Source organism: Numenius arquata, chromosome 3 (assembly GCF_964106895.1).
Source record: "Numenius arquata chromosome 3, bNumArq3.hap1.1, whole genome shotgun sequence".
In the NCBI taxonomy this organism is placed as follows: Eukaryota; Metazoa; Chordata; class Aves; order Charadriiformes; family Scolopacidae; genus Numenius; species Numenius arquata.
Genome location: NC_133578.1, coordinates 43928605 through 43951031, shown reverse-complemented (window position 1 = coordinate 43951031; position 22427 = coordinate 43928605). Strand labels below are relative to the sequence as shown.

Sequence of the window (22427 nt, the reverse complement as noted above, 5' to 3'; positions counted from 1 at the left end):
AATTCAGAAGAGCCATGGCCTCACTGGCTCTTAGGTAGGATGGATCAGCTTTTACAATCTTGCAGCAAAGATACAGCAGGGTGTTGTTCAGACCTATGTAATCTTCCCTAGTCCCAGCTGTGAAAAAATCCAAATGTGCAGACTCTGCAACACTGGAAAGTTGAGACACCTCAATACACAGGCTTTTCTCAGCACTGGTTTGTCCTGGGGACACTTCAAACAAATCAAGCTCAGATTTGGTACATTCTTCTGAGCAGTCACCCTTTTTAGAGGAAAAAACACCCTTTTAAAAACATATTTCCTTTTCTAATGTGTGGTGGGTAAGCCCTGGTAGGCAACTCAGCCCCACACAGCCACTTACTCACTCCTCTCCCCCAAGAGGGATGGGGGGTGAGAATCAGAAGGTTAAAAGTGAGAAACTCATTGAGCTGAGATAAAGACAGTTTAAAAGGTAAAACAGAAGCTGTGTGCACAAGCAAAACAAAATAAAGAATTCAGTCATAGAACCATAGAATAGCCCAGGTTGGAAGGCATCTCAAAAGGTCATCTGGTCCAACCTTTCATAGGAAAGGGAGCCTAGCACCTGCCCAATCACATCTTCGAAACCCCGAGTGGAGGCTCTTCCAGTGAGTGATTGTTCTCGCTATAAAAAGTTTCGTCTTTATAATTAGATGAAATCTATTTTGGTGCAACTTGTACCCTTTTTCTCCTCAATTTCTGTTTCTTTTGCCATTCGGTTACCAGGCACCCTCCTCCTCTTTCTTTTAAAGGGCTGAAGTGGGCCTTCCCTTTCAGGGACGTGATGGTGCACTTTCTTTTAAGGCTGTTTCTTTAAATATAAGGAAGGCCTGAGCCATTCTGATTTGCTGGCAATTCCAACTTGTCCATGACAACCTTGGAAACATGTACAACCGTCTTTCTTGCAGTATCTTAAGTGGTGATTTTAATGTGTAGCTTAACAAAACAGGCTACCGTATATACTTGCAACACCCACAGCATACTTCAGAGGAACGCCTTGAAACCCAGGGAGACTGTTGCTGTCCCGGGCTCTGTAATAGTTCATGTAAAAGCACAGGTCCCCATAATTTTTTACTGCTACCATTTGGGTGTGGTTTCTCTATCAGAGGCTTCCACTACCAAAGATACAGCCTCGCAATCACCTTTGCAAACAGAAATGAGAGGCGCTTCTTCTAGTCAGTCTACTTTGAAGGTGATAGTGTTGATGTGCTGGTGGTTTACTGGCATGTAGACATGGTACAAGACATCTGGCGTGGCATACCAAACATCACTGTCACAATCTTCTATTTATTCCTGCTGGTTGGGACACAGTGGAATAAAGGAACCACAAAGTCCTGACAGGCTGGTGCTCTAAAAGATCCGTGCAGAGGTAGAGCAAGTTAAGCCTTCCAGTGATGTCTGCCACAAAGGGAAATTTCTTAGCAGTAACCCTCAGAGAGGCTCCCAAAATATGTGCCAGATCCCCAGTTGTGGAAAAAGAGTAATCTGTTTTGATCTTTGTTTTCCTAATGACAGGGCCAGGGATGAGGCTCACTGGTGCACAACTGACAGCTGAAACATTGCTTGTGGAGGTTAATAAGGTGTTTCATATATTGCATCAATAAGCAGAAGGGCAAAGCAGGCCGCTGTGTCTTACCCTGTGATACTATTTCAGAGTCAGTGTCATTGCTGAGGTTATTCCAGCCATGCAGGTGCTTTATTTCCTCCAGCCCCACCTCCAACCTGCCTGAGATCTCCCAGGGCCTCACCAGCTGCAAAGTGACGTTTGAGATGGGCTTCTGTGGTGAGGGTTCTGGTTTTGTTGGCAGTGTAATGCAGAAAACCCTGGCATAATCAGCAAATCTCAGTGCATGTGATGGCAATGGGCCAGGTACAAGAGAGGGGTGGAGCGGCTGCTTTAGCTGCAATAAAAAAACCCAACCAGATCCCAGGGTGAGGTTGCAGAGATAGCACACGAAAGCCACTCACTGTGCTTTTCATAAGCACGTGATTGCAGCATGGAGGCTGGAGCCAGGAGTACACAAAGTACTGGATTGACGCCATTAATTTTACAAAAACAAGACCTTTAAACCATGGAGTCTTTACAGTGGTTGGTCATGAGATGGAAGGTGACCACAGAAATCTTTTGTGCTACAGAGTGGTTGCCTTGCTGGTCATCTCATGGCAAAACACTTGAAAGAGATGTCACACATGAAGGCAAGTTGTGCATTTTCTTGCACAAAAAGACACATCTTCCAGATTTACTGGCTGTTTCTGCAAGGACAAGGGGCTGTCAGGAATATACTACCCAACAGACACTTTCAAAAAAATAAAACACTCTTAATCTGTCCCGTCAGGGTGAAGGTGACGTGTGACCAAGGAGTGAGAAAGTAACTGCTTTCAGGAGGGAACCATGCTCAGGAGAGGGCATTTTGAAAACAGATTTGGAAACATTTCCGTCAAGTAATTTTGCTGCCATGTGACCCTCAAAAGCTCTCCTGTCTGTATGTTCCCAAAACTCAGAGATAGAATTTTCTAATCTGCTTAACAATCTCCCAGACAAACAGTTTCAGAGGGTTCTGAAGCCATTTGTTAAAAATAGAACCAAGACCTCCTGATTTGTTTGTAAGAACAATAGAGAGACATCCAGAATGGGGGGAATTTTGTGGCCAACTTTCAGGAAAAGCCTTTGCAGAATTGAGAAGGTGGGACAGCAGTAAGACATGGATAGGCTGGAAGAGTGGGCTAACAAAAACCCTATGAAGTTCAACAAGGACAGGTGTAAAGTCTTACACCTGGGAAAATATAATCCAGCAGTGCAGCACAGGCTGGGGATCTACCTGGCTGGGGAGCAGTTCTGTGGAAAGGGACTTGGGGGATCCTGGTGGACAACAAGCTTAATATGAGTGAACAATGTGCTGCAGTGGCAAAGAAAGCCAACAGGATGCTGGGTTGCATCAACAAGGTGTGGATGCAACCTGTCTTCAGTTTTGGTCCCCACTACACAGAAAAGATGTGGACAGGCTGGAGAGGGTCACAAAGATGGTCAAAGGCCTGGGAAGCCGGCCATATGAAGAAAGGCTGAGAGAATTGTGTTTATTCAGCCTTGAAAAAAAGAAGGCTTAGGAGAGACCTTGTCACCATATTGCAGTATTTGAAGAGTGGTCACAAAGAAAATGGAGACTCCCTTTTTACAAGGAGTCACAAGGAAAAGATGAGGGGTAATGGGTACAAGTTAGTCCTGGGGACATTCCAATTGGACAGAAAATTTTTCAGTGAGGACAATCAGCCATTGGAATAGTCTCCCCAGGGCAGTGGTGGATTCTCCAACATTGGACACTTTTAAGATCCAGCTGGACAGGGTGCTGGGCCATCTTGTCTAGACTGTGCTTTTGCCAAAAAAAGGTTGGACCAGATGAGCCTTGAGATCCCTTCCAACCTGGTATTCTATGTGTCCTGGTTCTAGTGGGGATAGAGCTAATTTTCACAAGGAGCTGGCTGGTGTCATGGGTGTCCTGGCAGTTGATGCCAGACCTGGATGCAGGGACCACCTGACCAAGGGGGAGAATCTGCACCAACCCTTCCCTCCATCCCCTTGCACTCTCTCCAGCTGGCAGGGAACAGCAGCAGACCAGGAGAGTACCTGCACCAGTCCCTGCTGTACCTGCAGAGCCCACAGGAGTCCATGCGAGAGGCAACCATCAGGTTCCTTGGTGAGCCACAACTGCCTGGGGGTCCCTCCCTGCCCCACTGCAGCTTGGCCCCAGCCGCGGCTGCTGCACCAGCAGCAGGATTCGGCCCAGTGGATCCCCGACTACCCAGTGCCGGGGCCAGCGGGATTTGTGACGGGCTGGGTGTTCCTCGGGCTCGCTGGGTGGCACACGAGGGAACAGCAGGGGAAGCTCCAGGTGAGCTCCAGGAAGCTCCAGGAAGCTCCAAGCACTCTGAGGGCGAGTGAGGGCAGCGGGGTGTTAGTGGGGGCTGGCGGGGAGGAGGGAAGACCCTGGGCAGGGAGCTGCAATCCCTGCCCCAGCTGGGGAGGGCTCTGCTGCCTGCGTGGACGAGGGGCGGCGTGGGCAGAGCAGAGAGAGATTTCAGGGGCACGTGGGGTATTCGTGGCCAGCACCTCCCGGCTGAGCCTGTTGGCTCCTGCTCCCTCCTGGCCTGTCAATGTCAGGCCCTACAGCGACTGGGACCCTCAGCCGAGACTGACCAGCCATGCCTGCCTTCCAGCAGCCACCAGCAGCAGCAGACATTCCCCTGGCCTGGCCACAGGCACCAGCGGCTCCATGGGCCTGTGAGAGGAAAACCTTTGCCTCCTGGGCACCCGCTCTCCAGTGCTCATGTCTCATGAGGCAAGGGGTGGATGGGGTATGGCCCACACTGCCAGGCCATTTCTGTCCCCATGCCTCTGGCACACAGGCACTGGAGCGGCCTTTTGCCGCAGAGCTGTGTGAAGAGATGGAGAGGAAGGCGGGCAGCCTTAACATGATCAGAGAAAGACACTGTGCTATGGGAGGCAGAGGAAGGAACTGCTGAAATAGATGTGTAATTATTGTATGTTATATTTGCCAAGATACCACTACCTTCCAGATGAGGGTTTGATCCAGGTATGCCAGCTCTGCTGCAAGCCCCCAGCCTGGGTTTGTGCCCTCAAAAGCCCCGAGCTGCGAGGCTGCTAGAGGCCTTAAGGACATCCCTTTGGTGAGAAGAATCTTGCCCCTGCTCCACCAGGCACCAATCTCTGCTGGCCAATGAGCCTTCACACGAGGGGTGGGTACTGCAGGCTCTTCCCCAGGAGTGGGAGCATTCCCTACCTGCTCTGATTGCTGCCACAGTGGTTCGGTTCCTCACGGGGTGCAGAGACTGGCACTCCCAGGGTAAGCACTCACCGTGACATGGACACCCCCCTCCATCCCTTCAATCCAAAAATGCCAACGGACCCTACCAGGGAACCATGGACAGGAGATAAATGCTCCATCAGCCAAGCCTGGTTTAAACAGACATATCCAAGTGATTGCTTTGCTGTCTCCCAAGCCCCAGTGCTACAGCCAAGAGGCCCCCACGGTCTGCAGTGACCCATTTGGTGCAGGTGGGACCTCTCAGGGAAGGAAGCCCAGAGTGAAACACATCGGGACCCAGATGCAGCAGCCAAGAGGAACATCAGCCCCAAGATCAAGGAAGCTGCCCCTGACCCAGGAGGCGACCATGTAAAAATGCTGTATGTCCAGAGACAGAGAGTGACAGAGCAGCACAGCCACCCTCTGTTGCATCCACCTTGGAAGGGCAGTGGGAACTGAGAGGGGTGCGAGGAGCTAGCCAGCAAGGTGCTGGGGGCAAGAGATGCAACACTCTGGGTTCAGTTTTATAGAGGAGAGAAAGGAAACACACAGGGACTTTCTTCTAATCACATCTAAAAAGAAGAAACAGGGCTTACAAGCCCACACAGCAGACCCATGGACACGTCTGGTAGCCATTAATCTTTACTCCTTTCCTTCCCCAAAAGGAAATTGTTCACCAAAAGAGGGGAAAATAACTCCTGCCTCACTGCCCAGCTCTCTCAGCAATCATCCACTGCTGGTTACAGTAATCCATATGCACTATCATTATTTAAAGGCAACCACAGTTTCTTTGGTTTTACACGTACCCACAAACAAGCACACTGAGACAGAGAGGACTTACCCCCCAAGTCCATCTACTCTAAAAATGGAATGCTGCTACTGCTAAGAAGTTTTCACAGCTTCCACTGCAGTTGCATGGGAGGTAACAACCTCATTGTCTGGGAGCATCTGTGAAATGGCCACTGCAGAATGCAGGAGAGGTACATATGCTCCTACTCAAGCCAAGACAAAAGATGAAGTGAAAGGTCTGCTCACAGCAGGTAACCTAGTAAAACTGACTTTAAGCAAAAATGACTGCTTCACTTTTTAAAATCTGTCTCCTAGTCCACTTTTGAAAAAGGTTTCTCCTGCTTAACAGAGCCATATAGACCTGCAGGGCAAAAGACCCACCTGAAGCACAGAATGGAGCAGAATACTTCCCAGCAGCCAATTCTACATAGCAGGAGACTGCAAGAAAACCCTTCTCAAACAGGAGCTGTGCTTTCCCTCTGGTTGGTGGTGTAGCACAGGGTTCTTCCCCTGTGCCACCAGCCAGCCATCTCTAGCAGAGCACAACCTCACCTGCAAGGTTCCTGACTGCTCAGCTTATACACATTATCTCGAGGCCCAATTACCTTTGCTGTCTGTGATTGGCCACAGTTTGCTCCCTTGCATAAACTGAAAAGCAGAAATGCAGAAAATTCATTTCTTGAATTACTGAGACAATCCATTTAACTGACATGGAAACTTGAAAGGCCTTTTAGCATGCTCCTTACCGAAGCATCACCATCACTGAACTGAGTGACTGGGTGATCCCAAAAGGGTGCTGCCTTTTTCATCAGTTCAATCGAACAGGCCTTTGGGAGAACAAGGCGGGGGAAAGAAAAAGTTTCCTTCATGAAGGTGAAATGTAAGAAGAAACATAACCGTTCTTTTACCACCCTACAAGCCCTATCTTTGTGCCTCTCTCAGCACAGACCCACTGAGACTGCTATTAGAAACAGCTGGTGTTCAGGTAGAAATATCACCTCCTCTTCTTTTATTGAGTACGGATTGCATCAGAAAATTTGAATATTCACAAATTACTATTTGAAAAGGGAAGATTTCCCCAAGGAATGGCAGAGTTTATGCACAATCTGCAGCTCATGTAGTGCAGGTTACAAAACCAAGATGTATTTTTTGCGATCAGAGGAGCAAACACTGAACAGAACAAAAAATAAAGACAGAAATGCAGTACAGACCACAGCTGTGTTACATTTATAAAAGTTAAAATTTTTTTGTCTTATTCCTTAGAACTCCAAAGAAGGCCACGACTTACTTCATTTGTTAATTTCCAAACGAAGTTTTGCCTTTCAAATCTCAATTGCAGTGTCTGGTATTGTCCTCTAACGCTAGGTATGCTGAGGACTGGATCCCAGGCTGACTTCATTTTTCTCACTCCCATTGATGCCTGACTAAGAAGATGAATATTGCTTGTACTTCAAAATCCAAATGTCAAGTAAACACTGAGAAGTGGGTAGAGGACTGAGTTGTAGTTTGGTCAAAGGGAGATATTTCCCTGTAGTTTTCCTTATTCTTTGGAGCTCACTGGTACTGAAGTCCGGATTTCTCTGTATTTTAGTATACAATTTTCCAGTGAGTTGGCTGCTCACAGTTTTTCTCTTTATCACCACAAAATCGGTTGTAAGTTGTTTTTGGATCAAATCCCAAGATCTCCCTTTCCTCGTGGATCCGGAAGGAAAATGTTGAAACCGAGGTGCCTATGAAAAACCTGTGAAAAAAATCAGAACAGGTTTATGAAGGGGGCCAGATCTTAAAATGCAAATAATTGATTTCAGTCCAATGAACTTTAATGTTCATTGAAATTATATGATAATGAAATTATCATATATTATATATATACACAATGTAACTATTATACATGTTCTCTATATATCAATTATATAATAACATGTCATGTATCATTTGTAAACAACTGTATCTGGGTCAAAAACAATATTCAGTTTTGCGACAGTAAGATTTGGCTCCTCAAAGAAAAGTCGATTTTACCACCTTGCATGCGCACAGATCCACTGGTCAATCACAGCCAAGCCCCCATCTTTGTAGAGTTCCAGCTCCTCCCAAGAAGGTTCAAACCTCACCATCTCAGGCAGCAGTTTCTTGAGCAATTCAATCTCTGAAAAAGGGAAAGATGCAAATTTATTCTTACATTATGAAAAGCAACATGCTGCTGTCATAAAAGTGTTTAAGGAAACCCTGGGCAAACAGTTATGAAGCAAGCAAAACCAAAATCTACCTACAAATTTTATAACACATTTGCCAAACATAAAGAATATTGTAGGCAGGGGAGAAGCCAGTAGGGCAGAGACACTGTGCCGAGGGGGGCAATTCTCAGGGGGTGGGGATGCCTGCAACAAGTAGAATAGACTCTACCTCGCTGTCTAATCCTACAGGGAAAGTGTACCAAGAGGCCTTTCTTGACAGCAAACTCAGATTAGTTATCGCAGACGCTATGCCCTGCAGGGTTATTCCAACATCACACATTGAAACTGATCTCTAGATATGAGCAGGAGGGAGGTGCAGCCCTGGGAAAAGGCCTGTGGGGAGAGGAACCCCACCCTTGGGGCTTTCTAAGGCTCGGCCACACAAAGCCAGGTCCACCCCAGTCTGGTGTTAGGGGCAGCCAAGGGGAAGGCTGGGTTGGAAACTTCAGAGGACTCTTCCCACCAGCATGTCTTAGAGCCTCTGAAGTGCTAAGAAAAAAGGTGCGATGGAAGGAAAAAGAGGAGGCACAAGCAAATTCAATTACCACTTTGCTACTGTAAAGACTGTCAGACCTCCTATGGGAAATACCAAATGAATGTTTTCATAGAATCATAGAATGGTTGGAAGGGACCTTTAAGATCATCTAGTTCCAACCCCCCTTCCATGGGCAGCAACACCTCCCACTAGACCAGGTTGCTCAAAGCCCCATCCACTCTGACCATGAACACTTGATACCAACTATTCAAGCTGGAAGGAAACAGCTGCCCATCCTGTTCAATTCCCCACTCAATGATGGAGGCGTATGATCTTCCAGTCATTTATAAAAACAAAGTGGTAATTATTACACTCATTGTCAAAAGTTACCAGTCTTAAACTGACTATAATCTGCCTACCCTCCTCGACAGCATCAGTGGCTACAAAAACTTTTTCAAGTTTATGCATCTCCAAGAGGCTGCGGATTTTCTTTACTGCTCCTTGTAGGGAAGGCACATCTTCTCTGTGACCCCAAATGAAGTCTCTCCTCCTGAGATGAACCCCAAGGTATGGACCACCTAGAGCTGTGCCCATCTTAACCTAAGAGAGAAAGAAATATCAGTAAACTTTAAAACTTGAGAGTACCACTATTCATTCACACTGGAAAGGCCTGAATGCACAATCTCTGGATAAGGCATTGAAATACTCTAGCTGCAGAAAGTAATTCTAAGGTATGGATTGGCAGTATTTTGGGACACATATTGCAATGTTTTGATCTTGGGTGGCCTGCATCATACAAGAGAAACAAAAGTGCAAAATCTTTGTAAGCAAAAATCGCTCTCCTTGACCAAATCCATAAACGGCAGTTTGCAGCTGAACTTTACACCCACAGATGATGCTGAATACAAGAAGAAATACAAGTTTCCTTTAGTGAAACAAGGGTAACAGAAACGTGGCACCCAGAACCAGTCAGCGACATCTCAACAGACTCTGTTAACTCACATGACACAGGGAGAGTACAGTACGAACATGCACGTCCACCTTGATGTGAGCAGGGAGAGCTAGATTCGTATGTATCTTCCAATATTCCTTGCAGTGTACAGCCAGGAATACACAAATAAAAAAAAAATATATTATTACATCTGCTATGGGAAACAGACTGTTAAGATTTTACCTTCATCTGCATCCAGTCCTCCTTGTAATGAGTCCTGTCTGCCTCATCTGTGGATTGAAGATACTTGTTTCTAAACTCGTCTCCTACTACACGGAGGTGTTTAGCAAACACCATGCTCCGACGAGTCTGTTGGAGTAAGAGCAGATGCCAAGTCAGAAAAAGGGAAAGCTAAAAATGACTAAATGGAGATAGTTGCACATACACAGAGCTTCCAGGATGATACATCCATGCAGCGCTACAAGCAACAATTTCTAACCTTTCATCTGAGCTTTAACTGTTTAATTCTCATCATAATCACATGTATAACCAGCATACTCGTCTGACCCTGCAATACATCAGTGTATGGAGTAAGCTGCAGTTATTTACACAACGGAACATGTAATATACCAAATTAAACACTCTAGCAATATACCTCACTTTTGGAAACAAAAGCTGGGCAAAGACTTTAGCTTGCAGAACACCCATAAGAATAAAACCTACTTTAAAAAAATCATGCGTCTAGCCACAAATACTCCTACCAAATTTAGTGGAAAAGTGACGAAAAATGAATTATTTCCTTCACCTGTGGGTAATAAGCTCTTTCAAAGATTCTGTGATGGAGTTACCACTGCACACAGTCACACATAGCCTTCTTATTAACAGGCACACACAACAAAACTAAGAAAATTCCATGCCACTTACAAAGGACACTTGGCAATTTAGTCTAATTCTTTATTTTATACAAGTCTGTAGTCTGTCATGTGATGGGCACCAAAGAAGGTGCAATGAAAACACTTCTATTTCCAATGGTCTCTTCTCTCAGTGTGATGAAACCCACAGTGGACAGAGTTCTCTACCTTGTGAAAAAGCCAGGCAGAGTATTACTAGTACTCCAAGACATAGCCACGTGGATTGTGCCTTCACCTTGCTCTAGCAAAGAGGCAGGAACTAGAGTCTGCCAGTTGTTTTTTCACATTTTTCCATATGCCAAACTTGCTGCGGTTGAACTGGTTTCTCCTCCATATCATTCAATAAGACACAAAACAATTTAGTCTTCCGTAAGATCCATCATGCTGGTACCTAGAGATCCACGCCCCTCTAAATATTTAATGGAAGTACAAAGCCTGCTCTTCTAGCATCTTTAAAGAGATGACCACTGGCTTTCTAATCCTCCAGCAAAACATCTGTATCAAGGGAGGATGTACACACTGTCTACTGCAGAATGCTTACGCTGCAGTTCAGAGACAGACATTTTCCCTCCTTTCTGTAATATGCCGACACAATACAGTCCTGTCAAATCAAGTCATTGGGTACCTTCCTGAGATGTGATGAACATGGTATGCCTAAGAGGCAGCAAGCATGTAAGCAACCCATGGCAGTGCAGCACACTGGGAAGGCCAATAAGCTTCTTCGAATGCTATGCTTGTGTCAAACACCTCTAAGCTTCATCCAGACAGATAGCACGACTACCATGTCATGTTTGGCACCCATGCAGTATGATGTGCCAAGTTTTTCCTGGGCCCAAAGCACTCCTCTGACAGCAGCTGTTCTGGGTGAACACTTACTTTGCAACAGCACACATAAAAGAGAAAACAAGTGAATGTGTGGACCTCCACTGATATAATTTTTAAAGTGAATGCTCTCTGTATCTGGTTACCCTCTTACTTAGCGTATATGTTTCAAATCTGCACATGCAATATGGTCACCCTTTCCAACTACCTCCCAATTTTTCCTGCTTCTCCCTTTTTATCCGCAAAGAAACAACAAAGAAAAGAGGTGCTTCTCAGAGGTGCATGGAAAAAGACAAGAAGCTGTGGGCCCAAGCTTCAGCAAGGAAACTTCTGCTTGGGTATCAGGCAAAACCTCTTGCCCACAAGAGTGGCACAGCCATGGGACAAGCCCCAGAGAAGTGGCGGATCTCCATCTGCAGGGACTTTCAACACAGCCCCAAACCACCAGATCAAGTTCTGGAGTGCAAACCTCTAGGCAGGGAGGCTGAGACACCTCCCCATCTAAATTTTTCTGTGATTTAAGTTTGGGACAAAAACAAACAAACAGAATCAGCATTGGTTATGGTCCCTTTTGTGTATATGAATTGAATTAATAGTACAGGTCCTCTAATTCTTTTAGATTGTCCCCTATAAGTGGTGATACAAAGTCAAAACTGCTTGCTTTTCTAGAGTTGTCCTTAGAGAATTTTCTGCTTCCATGTAGATGCTAAAGCACTCATGTGGTCTACATGCTACATTGATGCTCTTCAAGGGACTCAACAGTTGCTCCTAAACCATTTTGGGAGATCTTTCCTGCTCCATGGTCATTCAACCATTAAGAATCCCAAAAGAACACCTTTCAGCTTGCAGTGGTAGAGAAGCCTAGACAAAAACGGTGACAAAGCGAGAGCAATGCGGCTTAATATTAAATTCAAATATTTCTGGACATCAAAGATGTAGGTTGGTTGCAAAGGGAAGTTGGTTTGTTACAATTTGAAAACTTCTTTGAGACAAGAAGGCATCTGTTAACAAGATTTATAAAGAATTCCAGATGTTGTCACGAGAGTTATTAAGAAAAAAACAGCAGCCAAAAATCATGCAGGTAGTTAAAATCGAATTAAAAGAAAGAAGACTATTTACCAGAAGGTTTAGTTTGAAATAACTTTGAGACAAGTTTAAATTGTTGAGACAATGTTTAAAGTGCCACTGTTGTAGATGTGTGTTGTAGATCCATATAGATTTCACGTCTGCTTTTGTAGGACTACAAGTCAAACTCAGAAACTATACGTGGGTTGCATTTCTCTGTTTGGAAAGTCTCTCTCAATGAAAAATTCATAGTTAGCAAAATACTGTTTGGTCCATTTCTAAAAAATATGCCATTTACCAAGTGAATAGCCAGATATTTATATCTCAACTGACTGACGTCTATGTAATTTGTTTCGTAGTATCACCAGTCACCTTCTCTTAGAAATTTTAATTACATCAAGCACTCCCTATCATGTTCTGTTTTCCTGTGGCTGAATCCTTAACTTTGTCTTAAAACTTTTCCCACAGGAATTATTTTACCATAGACCCTCAGCACAAGGTCTCCCAAAGTGCACAGTGTTACCTTGAGACTCATTTGCCATCAAAGCCAATGGGGAGACAGACAGGACAACATTGAGCACTTTTGGGAATTCTTTTGAAAAGTCTAATCTTGAGGCTAACTAGACAAGAAACTGTGCAAAGGCAGTTCCCTTCTGATTGCAGATGTGCTGCATAGGGGAGGTCCTTCTAAATGCCACGCTCTGCAGCACTGAGTCTTTGGGGACAAGACACCAGGACAAATTCCTGCATTACATTAATCCACAGCAGCCTGAAGACCATTTTTAGCATGCACTGGTGAAACATAAGACACAAGCTACTTTCAAGAAAAGAAACCCGAGGCAAAAGTGAATTACATATTGGTTATTGAATTTTTATCAGAAGCAAGTAGAAAGTCTAGAGAAGCTAACTGGAAAATACTCACATTCCAATAATCTTTCCCTCCGTAGTGGTCATGAAGAAGGTTTTCAGCTCTGTCTAACATCACTGACCTATTAAAAATTGTAAAACTGAGTGTAGTTCCCTTAGGAAGAGAATTTACATTACGATATTTCTTTACACAGTTGCTAGGATAAAGCACAGGCTATGATCAGTTTGTAAAGAGAGCACAGGGAATGAGGGGTAGGCTGCCAATCTGTTCTGTATAAAGCAAACTGTGACCCATGGCCGGCTGGGGAAAGAAGGGGTCTATGCCACTGCGTGTTCCTGCTCTCTTCATTAAGAAATAGTACTCTTAATTCTGACAGTTAAACACAAACAAGCATTAACAATCCCTCACACAGTCCTCAAAGTAGTTGCTGCTGGAGAAATAAGACTCCTAACAGGAAGAGTGATCCAAAGGGGAGAAGCAACCTATGAGATGATGCTCAGCCTCGAAGCATGTGAGAGCCTCTTGGAGGAAGCAGGAGCCATGATCATAAAAGCAAAACCAGAGAAGGTGTTTTCCATGCATGGAATAAAATGTCCTACGGTAAAATAACAGATCAAAGAATACATAGACACTACAAAAATGTGTGCTAGCAACTATGCACAAATTTTAAAATGAAATTTTTTCACTAACATGAAAACAGCCTGTGCTTTTCATAAAAACACACAGGTCAGGATTGTGTACTGGAAACATAACTGCACTATCCAAGTTCTAAGAAACAAGAGATTTTGAGAGTTCTGAGTATCCAAGAGCATACATAGTGGATGTAGGCTTAGTTTGTGCTCTTGAGCATACTGAGCATAAGCAAACAGAGAGAGAAATGCTTCTGCTGAAGGGGGTCAAAGTCATCATCTGGACCTTGTTCTAGTAAAATGAGAGGAAGCAAATAACCAATCAACTTTAGATTACTACTGCTGATAATCAGCTGGACACTTCACATAAGGTTACAAATAATACGGAAAATAGACTAGACTGTGCTGGTGGAGAAGCAGCACTGCATTTAACAGGAAGCTTGGAGTTGATTTCCAGGTTGAAACTGCAATATTAGGAGATCAAAGAGGCCACTGGAGATTTCAACTATCCCCCTCTAGGCTGGGCAAGTGTCATAGCAGGATGTGACTAAGCAACTGCAGTTTGAGACAGCACCAAGGACAGTTCCATGAACCAGCTGGGTGGGGAGTAGCTCCTGACATCATCTCGAGCAGTAGCAAGATACAGACCAAAATCTCACAGTGGAAGAGCTACTCTGTGAGAGTGGCCATAAATGTACTCATCTTCAACATCCTCTTGGATCAACAATGGCCAAATGAAAGTTACCGCAGTTGCATGCAGTTTCAAAAAACAGACTACACAAAAATGCCAAAGTAGTGTCCAAGTGAAGAAAACAGAAAGGCTCATAACTCCATGAAGTTAAACAGAAAAAGGCAAAAAAAGAATTTGCGCAACAATAAAGGCCTTCAATCTAATGACAAATCTTCCTTCCAATACAAAGTAAAAGGAAATTAAAGAATAACAAGCACTTAAGAGACAGTAATGTTATGACTGAAACAGCTAATATAATTTTTTGTAGCTGTGTGCTAGGTGGAGGAGGTAGGAAGATTCACACGCCAGAACTACTTTTTACAGAGGATCTCATCAGAGGATGTGTCTCAAACCAAAGTGTCCACAGGAAGTGTCCAGCAATGGAACAGCCAGACAAAATGAACGAACAAATGGCCAACGCTGGGCAGTATTCACCCAACAGCTGCCAAGCAACTCAGGGATAAATCAGTTGCGCCACTAGTTCTGGATTGCAATTTCTCGCTTAAAACTGCAACACAACAAATGTGATGTCAATTTTCTAAAAACACACTTGGGAGGTCTGGGATGCAATATAGTGGTAAATCCAATGTCAGTACTGGACAACCTAATAGCAACTATTATAAAAAACAGAATTAATGGATACCTAAAGTAAACTGGAGAAGTATCAACATGGAGCTCTGAACTGAGCGATTATCTCTGAAGACATAATCACACATGCAGATAGGCGAAATCTCATTGACATTGTCAGAATTTGCTAAGAGCCTTTGTTAAAGGCTTTTAAGAAAACTTAAGAGCAATGGCACAGGAGGAAAGGTTCTTGCATGGATTAAAAAAGGGATAAATGTCCAGTTCTCATTGTAGAGGGTGGCCACAAGTGAAAAGGATCTGCTTTTCACCATATTCCTAAACAATCTACAAAAGGGTGTGAACTTTGGGGTGACAGCTTGCAGATGATTTTAAATTGCTCAGAGCAGCAAAGACAAAGGCCAGTTGTGAAGAATTAGAGAAGTCTGATGACTGGACAATAAAGTGGCAGATGAAATCTAATGTGGGAGTGTGTATAGTAAAAAAAATACTGGCTTCACCTGATAACTACAGGGTTCAATGCTCGGGAATGAGGACAGTTTGATGAAAACATCAAGGCAACACTCATCAGAAGTCGAAAAAAAAAGGAACCTGTATATTAGGAATTACCAGAAAGAAAAGAGAGCACTAAATAGAGCATGTCATTATACCACTCGGTGTACAGGATCCAGTTGAATTGTAAAGCTTCAGAAAATGGCAGCAAGGATGACCAAAAGCGTAGAATGGCTTTCACACAAAGAACAGCTAATGAAGGCAGGACTCTTCATGCTGCAGAGCAGGCAACTGAGGGGGAATATGACAGAAAGATGTAAAATCATGCATGATGTAGAGGTGAATATGGAAGAGCTGTTTGTTCACTGTGTTTTCCACTACATGAACTGAGGGACATTAGATGAAACCTGCAGGTAGGAGTTACAAGAGGGGGTGGATTTTCAAAGGATGCACCGTTAAGGTGCAAAACCTTCAGGTCTTGACCCAAGATTTTGTGGATGCTAACAGTGTGAACAGTGTTCAAAGGGAAGCTTGCACAGATCCATGGACTCATTGAAGGATATAAAAGATAGAAAGATCTCTTTTGGCTCAGAAGGTCCCTACAACCACAAATCTGAAGGGTGTGACAGGACTCATGGGGAGCATTACATGCACTTACCCTTTCTTGTACTTTCCCCCAGACATCTGATTTTAGCCACTTTTGGATTTCACACAATAAACCAGACCGACTTTAACGTGAACCACTGGAGCTGCCCTTACATTGCTGTTATGTTGATACTTCTTCCTACTTGTGTCTGATGGAGAAATGGGATCTTGTGGACAAGGCACCTTGTCTGCATGTTAGGAATACTTGGGCACCACTCCTAATTTTTCCCTTGACCTTCCTCATCGTCAAACCTTTGACAGTTGCCATGAAAGTGTTAACTGTAGGGCTAAACATGGAAATCTCTATGGCTTATTTAATCCAGTTTTCTGCTGTCACTGGCAAAGATTATGGTGTAACTCCTACAAATAGAACAACATTCCTATTAAAAAAAAACAGGACTTTGCTTCCTCTGCTCCCAGCTGGAGGTATTACAGCTTAGGGGAACCTTCATTTCATTTCCAATTAAATCATATTGATGCCAAATTTTTGGATGTTTTTGCTCTCCTGGCAAAACCACACTTCGGCTTACATGGTTTGTGTTTCTTCTATGGATTTATTCCCCTGATGTACTCACAAACAGTAATTATTTCTTCTTCCTGTTCTTCCCTGTACCCCAGTAGCTTTTGCTTTGCTACGATGTCTTCAGTTGTTACAGGATCACAGCTGATCAGAAATACTTTGCTACTGGGATAATGTAAGCATGCTCCATCTCTCATATAGGAGCTTTCCTTTCCTCTGATCATCCTAGTGGCATCTCAGAGCAGAAAGACAAAACATGCTGCTTGCCTTCTCTAAATCCAGCTCACACTATTTAGGACGGATGTCACAGGAGACCAGACACTGCACCTTGTGATCCAAGATGTGGACTTGGGAAACATCGATTCCACTCTGTTCATTCCCTCTTGACCCAGCATCAATGGGTAAAGGAAGGAAAGGTAAACACAGGGTGGTGAGGACATTTAGCTACCTGAGAGAATGTGAAGGAACTCAAGGCTATTTCCTCTGGTTTTAGCACTGCAACGTTTAACCTAACTTACAGTTAGGTGTTTCTTAGAGTGTAAATTCCCTTTGTAATGATTTTAATGGATTACAATAACTCAGTGATGAAGTACCACAACAGTGGGACATAGTCTGGAAGCTCCCCTGCTCTTCCCACTTGGCAATGGCTTTGTGGGCATGCAATACAACAATAAATAGTAATACAAGACAACTCACTGTGCTGAAGTGTTCTTCAAAAGGACGGGAGCCACAATGGAGGCAGATCCTTGGACAGACAAACAAGAGACATTTAGGCCCCGTGTTTCCTCATAACCCCAGAACCATCCCCTGAAAGGCAACACAAAGTACCGTTTCACAGGTGTGTATTTTGAATTAATGCCATATATAGTGAAACAAATAAACCCTTCACCCTAGAAAGGTGATAATGTAAATAAACCACCCAGCTCCTATATACTGTTTTTGTGTGGAACAACTTTATAAAACTAGATCTTCTAGTACCGATATAACATTTTATTATTGATGAGTTTTTAAAACCAAAGTGAACCCCAAGCACCTAGAGATTCACAGACAACACTACAGTGACCGCACAAGTCTGTTCTGTTAACAGTAGGCAAATGCCTAAGTGAATACAACTAAAAAGAAGACTGAAAGGACTGCTAGATGTTACCTGTAGTACTCATGTTTGTCTTTGGAGTACATAAGCTGATCAATGCATGGCCTTTCATCTATTTTTTCTTCCCATGTTCCTTCTTTCCATCCTTCTGCGTAGCCTTGGAGGACATAAATCTGTTCAATAAAGGGCCCACCTGACTCTGAGCAGAAGGCAAAGCAAAGCATTTGTAAGCATGAAAAACCACATGATAAAGGTTGAAAATCTGCTAGAAATGCTAATACTGCACTATTCTCTCTCTTCTCTGTTTTCTTCACAAAAAAGGAAAAGAGGTCCTGTGTAAGTCAGAAAACCTAAAAGGGTCAGGGAATGTGACAGCCTGCTACTCCCACCCAGCTATGTGTGATTTAATGTGCCAAACAGAACTGAATCGCCATGGAAATGTAAATTTAAAACACCATGAAGCACAGAGGTTTTCAATGCTGCTCTGGGAAGCATGCCTCCAAAAAAACAAGTACAAGCCCTTCTTCCCCTAAATTTCAGGGTGGGTTTCTAAATGCTTTTTTCCTGGAAGATATGGGACAATGATACCTTCAAAGTTCTTTGCAAAGCTGTGACATTTGATGGCCTTTACTTCCTTTGCTGAAAAAGTCTGTTACACTGCTGCAGATTCTGACATTTGGTGATTAGCTCAACATGGCATTAACCAACTTCACAGTTTCCATATTCTTAGCGAAAGCCTTTCTCTTATATATCGTTTTGTACACAAAAAGCAGAGGTTAAGTATTTTGAGTATGTGCAGAATTGACGCTGAAAAAGTAAATTCACTGAAGACCCACTGTACAGCTTTTACTGTCCAACCATCTTCAGAAAAATGTGGCTTGTTTGTATTTTGACAGGGAGCTGCAGCCTGCCTCTTTCTCCTTACAGCATTGTTACTATGGGCAAAATTATGCAGAAGTATCATTGGCTTTAACCAGAGCTATTAACTGTCTTTCTCTGGGGTCCTAGGAAGTCAAGGGACTGACACTGCTACATCAAATGAATGACAAACCTAGTGGCTTGTTACTCAGCACAATTCTTTCCCATCCCTCCTCTTGCCACCTTTTTTTATTTCACATATAAGTATAAAAGCACATACATGGATAAACCTGTGAAGAAACCACTTCAAATGTTTAGTCAATTGTAGAATGTACGATTCCATACTCTACCTGCAAGGAACTGCTCATATTCAATGACAGGGATGTTCCTGTTGAGGCTTGTGATACTGAAGAACTCAGACCAAGGGATCCGGACCTGAAGGATGTTGGGGCTCTGCCAGTGATAAAGACGTCCCCAGGGGGGCAGAACTAACACCCAGTTTTCACTTTTCAGCAAGGTCTTTAGAAGGGAAGCAATGCGAATGTAGACATCTCTGCGAAGGTTGAACCCTTCAGGAGGATTTACATCATATAAAAGGTATCTTGGGAGAACAAAGCAATATAATTATTTTGGGGAGTTTAAAACTTCTACGTGTCTTTTTTTTGCTCCACAATCATGTAGCACAGCTCTGTTGGGATGGAAACTGTTCCTCTTTCATGAGTCTATGGTACTTGGAAAGGGATGAAGTAGAAGTCAGCAGAGCAGTGCACATTGCAGGGGCTGGGGGAGCCACCAGGTTCTCCTCATGGGACATTATCAAGGTGGCATACAGACTCATAGAATGGTTTGGGTTGGAAGGGACCTTAAAGATCATCTAGTTCCAACCCCCCTGCCATGGGCAGGGACACCTCCCACTAGACCAGGTTGTTCAATGCCCCATCCACCCTGACCATGAACACCTCAAGGAATGGGGCATCCTCAACTTCTCTGGGCAACCTGTTCCGGTGCCTCACCACCCTCACAGTAAAGAATTTCTTCCTAATAGCTAATCTAAATCTTTCCTCTTTCAGTTTAAAACTGTTACCCCTTGTCCTATCACTATATATAAGTCCTTAAAAAGAGTTCCTCCCCATTTTTCCCCTAAGCCCCCTTTAAGTACTGGAATACTGCTGCTATAAGGTCTCCCCAGAACCTTCTCTTCTCCAGGCTGAACAACCCCAACTCTCTCAGCCTGTCTTCACAGGAGAGGTACTCCATCCCTCTGATCATCTTTGTGGCCCTCCTCTGGACCCTCTCCAACAGGTCCATGTCCTTCTTATGTTGGGGGCCCCAAAGCTGGATGTGGGGTCTCATGAGAGCGGAGCAGAATCACCTCCCTCGACCTGCTGGCCACACTTCTTTTGATGCAGCCCAGGATGCAGTTGGCTTTCTGGGCTGTCAGCCACATTGCCAGCTCATGTTGAGCTTCTCGTCAACCAACACCCCCAACTTCCTCTCCTCGGGGCTGCTCTCAATCCATTCTCTGCCCAACCTGTATTTGTGCCTGGGGTTGCCGTGACCCACATGCAGGACCTTGCACTTGGCCTGGTTGAACTTCATGAGGTTCGCATGGGCCCACCTCTCAAGCCTGTCCAGGTCCCTCAGGACGGCATCCCTTCCCTCCTGGTTGTGGACCACATCACAGAGTTTGGTGTCATCAGCAAACTTGCTGAGGGTGCACTTAAATCCCACTGTCCATGTTGCCAACAAAGATATTAAACAGCACTGCTACCAGTACCAATCCCTGAGGAATGCTACTCGTCACTGGCTTCTACCTGGACATCAAGCCATTGACTGCACATCTTTGAGTGTGGACATATGACAAGCCTTTCCTACAGTGGGGCAGGATGTGTGCAGCCAAGGAGTGAACCCCTCAGATGTTCTGCACTTCCTGAGGGTAATGTGGTATGTGCTGAGAACGATGAAACCACCGGCACATCACATGGGCTAATTCCTGTGAACCAAATATGAGAGTGGGAGAACGTGTTCAAGAAGGACAGGGGAAATGAGCGCACATCACCTCCCACAGGACAGACAAGTGGGGGTCCCCCAGGCCATGGTCACAGCAGGAAAGCCACCAAACAGCTGCAATGGCACCATCTTCCAGAAATGACCCAAACAACACCAGCAAGTAAAGGAAGACCTTTACACGCCCACCAGCTGATGGCTCAGAGACATGGCAGGTTGCTGGTGCGGGGGACCCATCGTCTCCCCTTGGGACACCATGCAGGAAGCTGCAATGAGGGGAGGGTCCCGGGGGCAGCAAGGTCTGACCCTGGCAGGCAGGACTGGCCTGGGGCGAGCGGACCCACGCTGGGCCTGGGGAAGCGGGGGGGGGCCTGCTGCCCAGGCATAGCCCTGTCAGGCCCATGGCGGCTGGGAGAGCCGCCCCTCACCTGGTGCGCAGTGCGGCAGCGGCGGTGGGCAGTGATGAGGCAGCGTGGCCAGCGCGGAGGGCAGCAGGCGGTGGCTGGGCAGCAGTAGGTGGTGGGAAGGCAAGCGCGGCCAGGCCCAGCAGCAGCAGGCGGCAGCTGAGGCCTTGTGCCACCATCCCCACGCTGTGCTGCATCCGGGGCGGCCCCAGCAGCGGCCCAGCCCCTCGGTGCATGGGCAGGAAGCGGCAGCCACAGGGTCCCCGGCGTGGCTCCCTCAGAAGAGGCCTGTGGTCAGAGGCCGGAGGCTGGTGCCTGTGAGCCGGTTCAGCTCCTCCAGGATCTCCACCTCTTTCTGGTACATCTGCGGGAAGAGGACACAGGAGAGATGTGAGGTTGAGCACCGCTGAACCATTCAGCACCACCGATGAACGTTCCGTGGCTGGGCTAGTGGGGTCTCAGTGCCTGCTGATGCCGGCATCAACGCCAGCCACAGGCCCGCAGAGCCGCCCACCCGGCCAGCCATACCCGCAGGTCCCCTGCTACAGGGGTGCGAGACAGGGAGATGCTTTCCACTCAGGTACGACCTGACACAGGCTGGACACTGCACACCTCCCCCAGCTCCAGGGCACTGCCGTACCTGTTGCCAGTTGCTTTTTGTGTTGTGCTGGTAGCCCAGCAAATGGCATAACCCGTGGGCTGCTGTCACCTGTGCAAAGAGGCAAGAGGAAACGACATATATTACAAACTTAACCCCAACGCGAGCAGCTGGCCTGTGCAGGCAGCCCTGGCACCAGTGCTGCAACCCACCCCACACCAACTGGGGTACACGGGTGACAACCTCTGACCCCCTACCAGACCATTTCCCATTTTGCCAGAACCTGGGGCAGGGGGGGAAGAAGCCAGTACTCTGCACGCGAAACGACAAAGATCAGATAGTGTCCGAACTCACCAGTTAAATAAGTTTTAAAACACACATTTAACCTTTCAGGGTAAGCTGTGGGATCATCACCTCGTTTAGCCCGGCCGGGCTAGGAAAGCGGCAGCCATTACCCTGTCCTTGGGGGACACCCCAAGGCTCTCCTCCCCTACAGCGCAGGACCAGGGGGACGACTGACCGCGGAGGGCTGGGCAGGCCCGCGGCAGAGCTCACCACCAGGACGCTGTCGAAGTCCTCCCCGGTGGCGCAGCATTGCTGGTGAATGTACTCCACCCCCAGGAAGATGTCCCCCAAGTTGTACTCGTCCCGGCAGCGCGGCCGCGGCAGCTCCCCTACCGCCACCTCGTGGAAGGGGAAGGAGAGGACGTCGGTAGGCTCTGGGCGCTGCCGGTACGCGCCGTTGAGACGCCGCATCAGCCCGTTGCCAGCGCAGACGAGCCCCACGTCGAAGCGGGAGGCACCCAGGGCGGCCCGTAGGGCGCACACAGCCCGGCGGAGCGAGGCCCGACGCACCGGCACGGCTTTCTGTGCGTTACGCAGCACCACGCTCATGACGAAGATGGCGGCGGCGGCGGGACCCCGCCCAACCTC

At 46.0% G+C, this 22427-nt stretch overlaps 1 protein-coding gene across 1 annotated transcript; it reads right to left on the bottom strand.

The window, feature by feature from the left end:
* Positions 1-6609: 6609 nt before the first annotated feature.
* POFUT2 (protein O-fucosyltransferase 2) lies at positions 6610-22406 on the bottom strand. Its single transcript, XM_074144899.1, has 11 exons — positions 22050-22406; positions 21537-21605; positions 20921-21260; positions 18836-19086; positions 17682-17826; positions 17231-17341; positions 12988-13054; positions 9511-9636; positions 8756-8936; positions 7650-7773; positions 6610-7368 (listed from the first exon to the last, which is right to left on the bottom strand). Exons 1-11 carry the CDS (start codon positions 22087-22089, stop codon positions 7215-7217), a joined length of 1608 nt encoding a protein of 535 aa, XP_074001000.1. The 5' UTR covers positions 22090-22406; the 3' UTR covers positions 6610-7214.
* Between the last annotated feature and the right edge of the window lie 21 nt (positions 22407-22427).

What these genes read in the sequence shown, in the direction of transcription:
- POFUT2 (XM_074144899.1), bottom strand. Translation starts at nt 22,089, where the DNA reads ATGCTGCGCCACCGGGGAGGACTTCGACAGCGTCCTGGTG. An exon ending in CAAAAAGCAACTGGCAACAG is followed by an intron (nt 21,261 to 21,536) that starts GTACGGCAGTGC and finishes CTCTTCCCGCAG; the next exon opens with ATGTACCAGAAAGAGGTGGA. An exon ending in TGGATCTGTGCGCATGCAAG is followed by an intron (nt 7,369 to 7,649) that starts GTGGTAAAATCG and finishes TTTTTTTCACAG; the next exon opens with GTTTTTCATAGGCACCTCGG.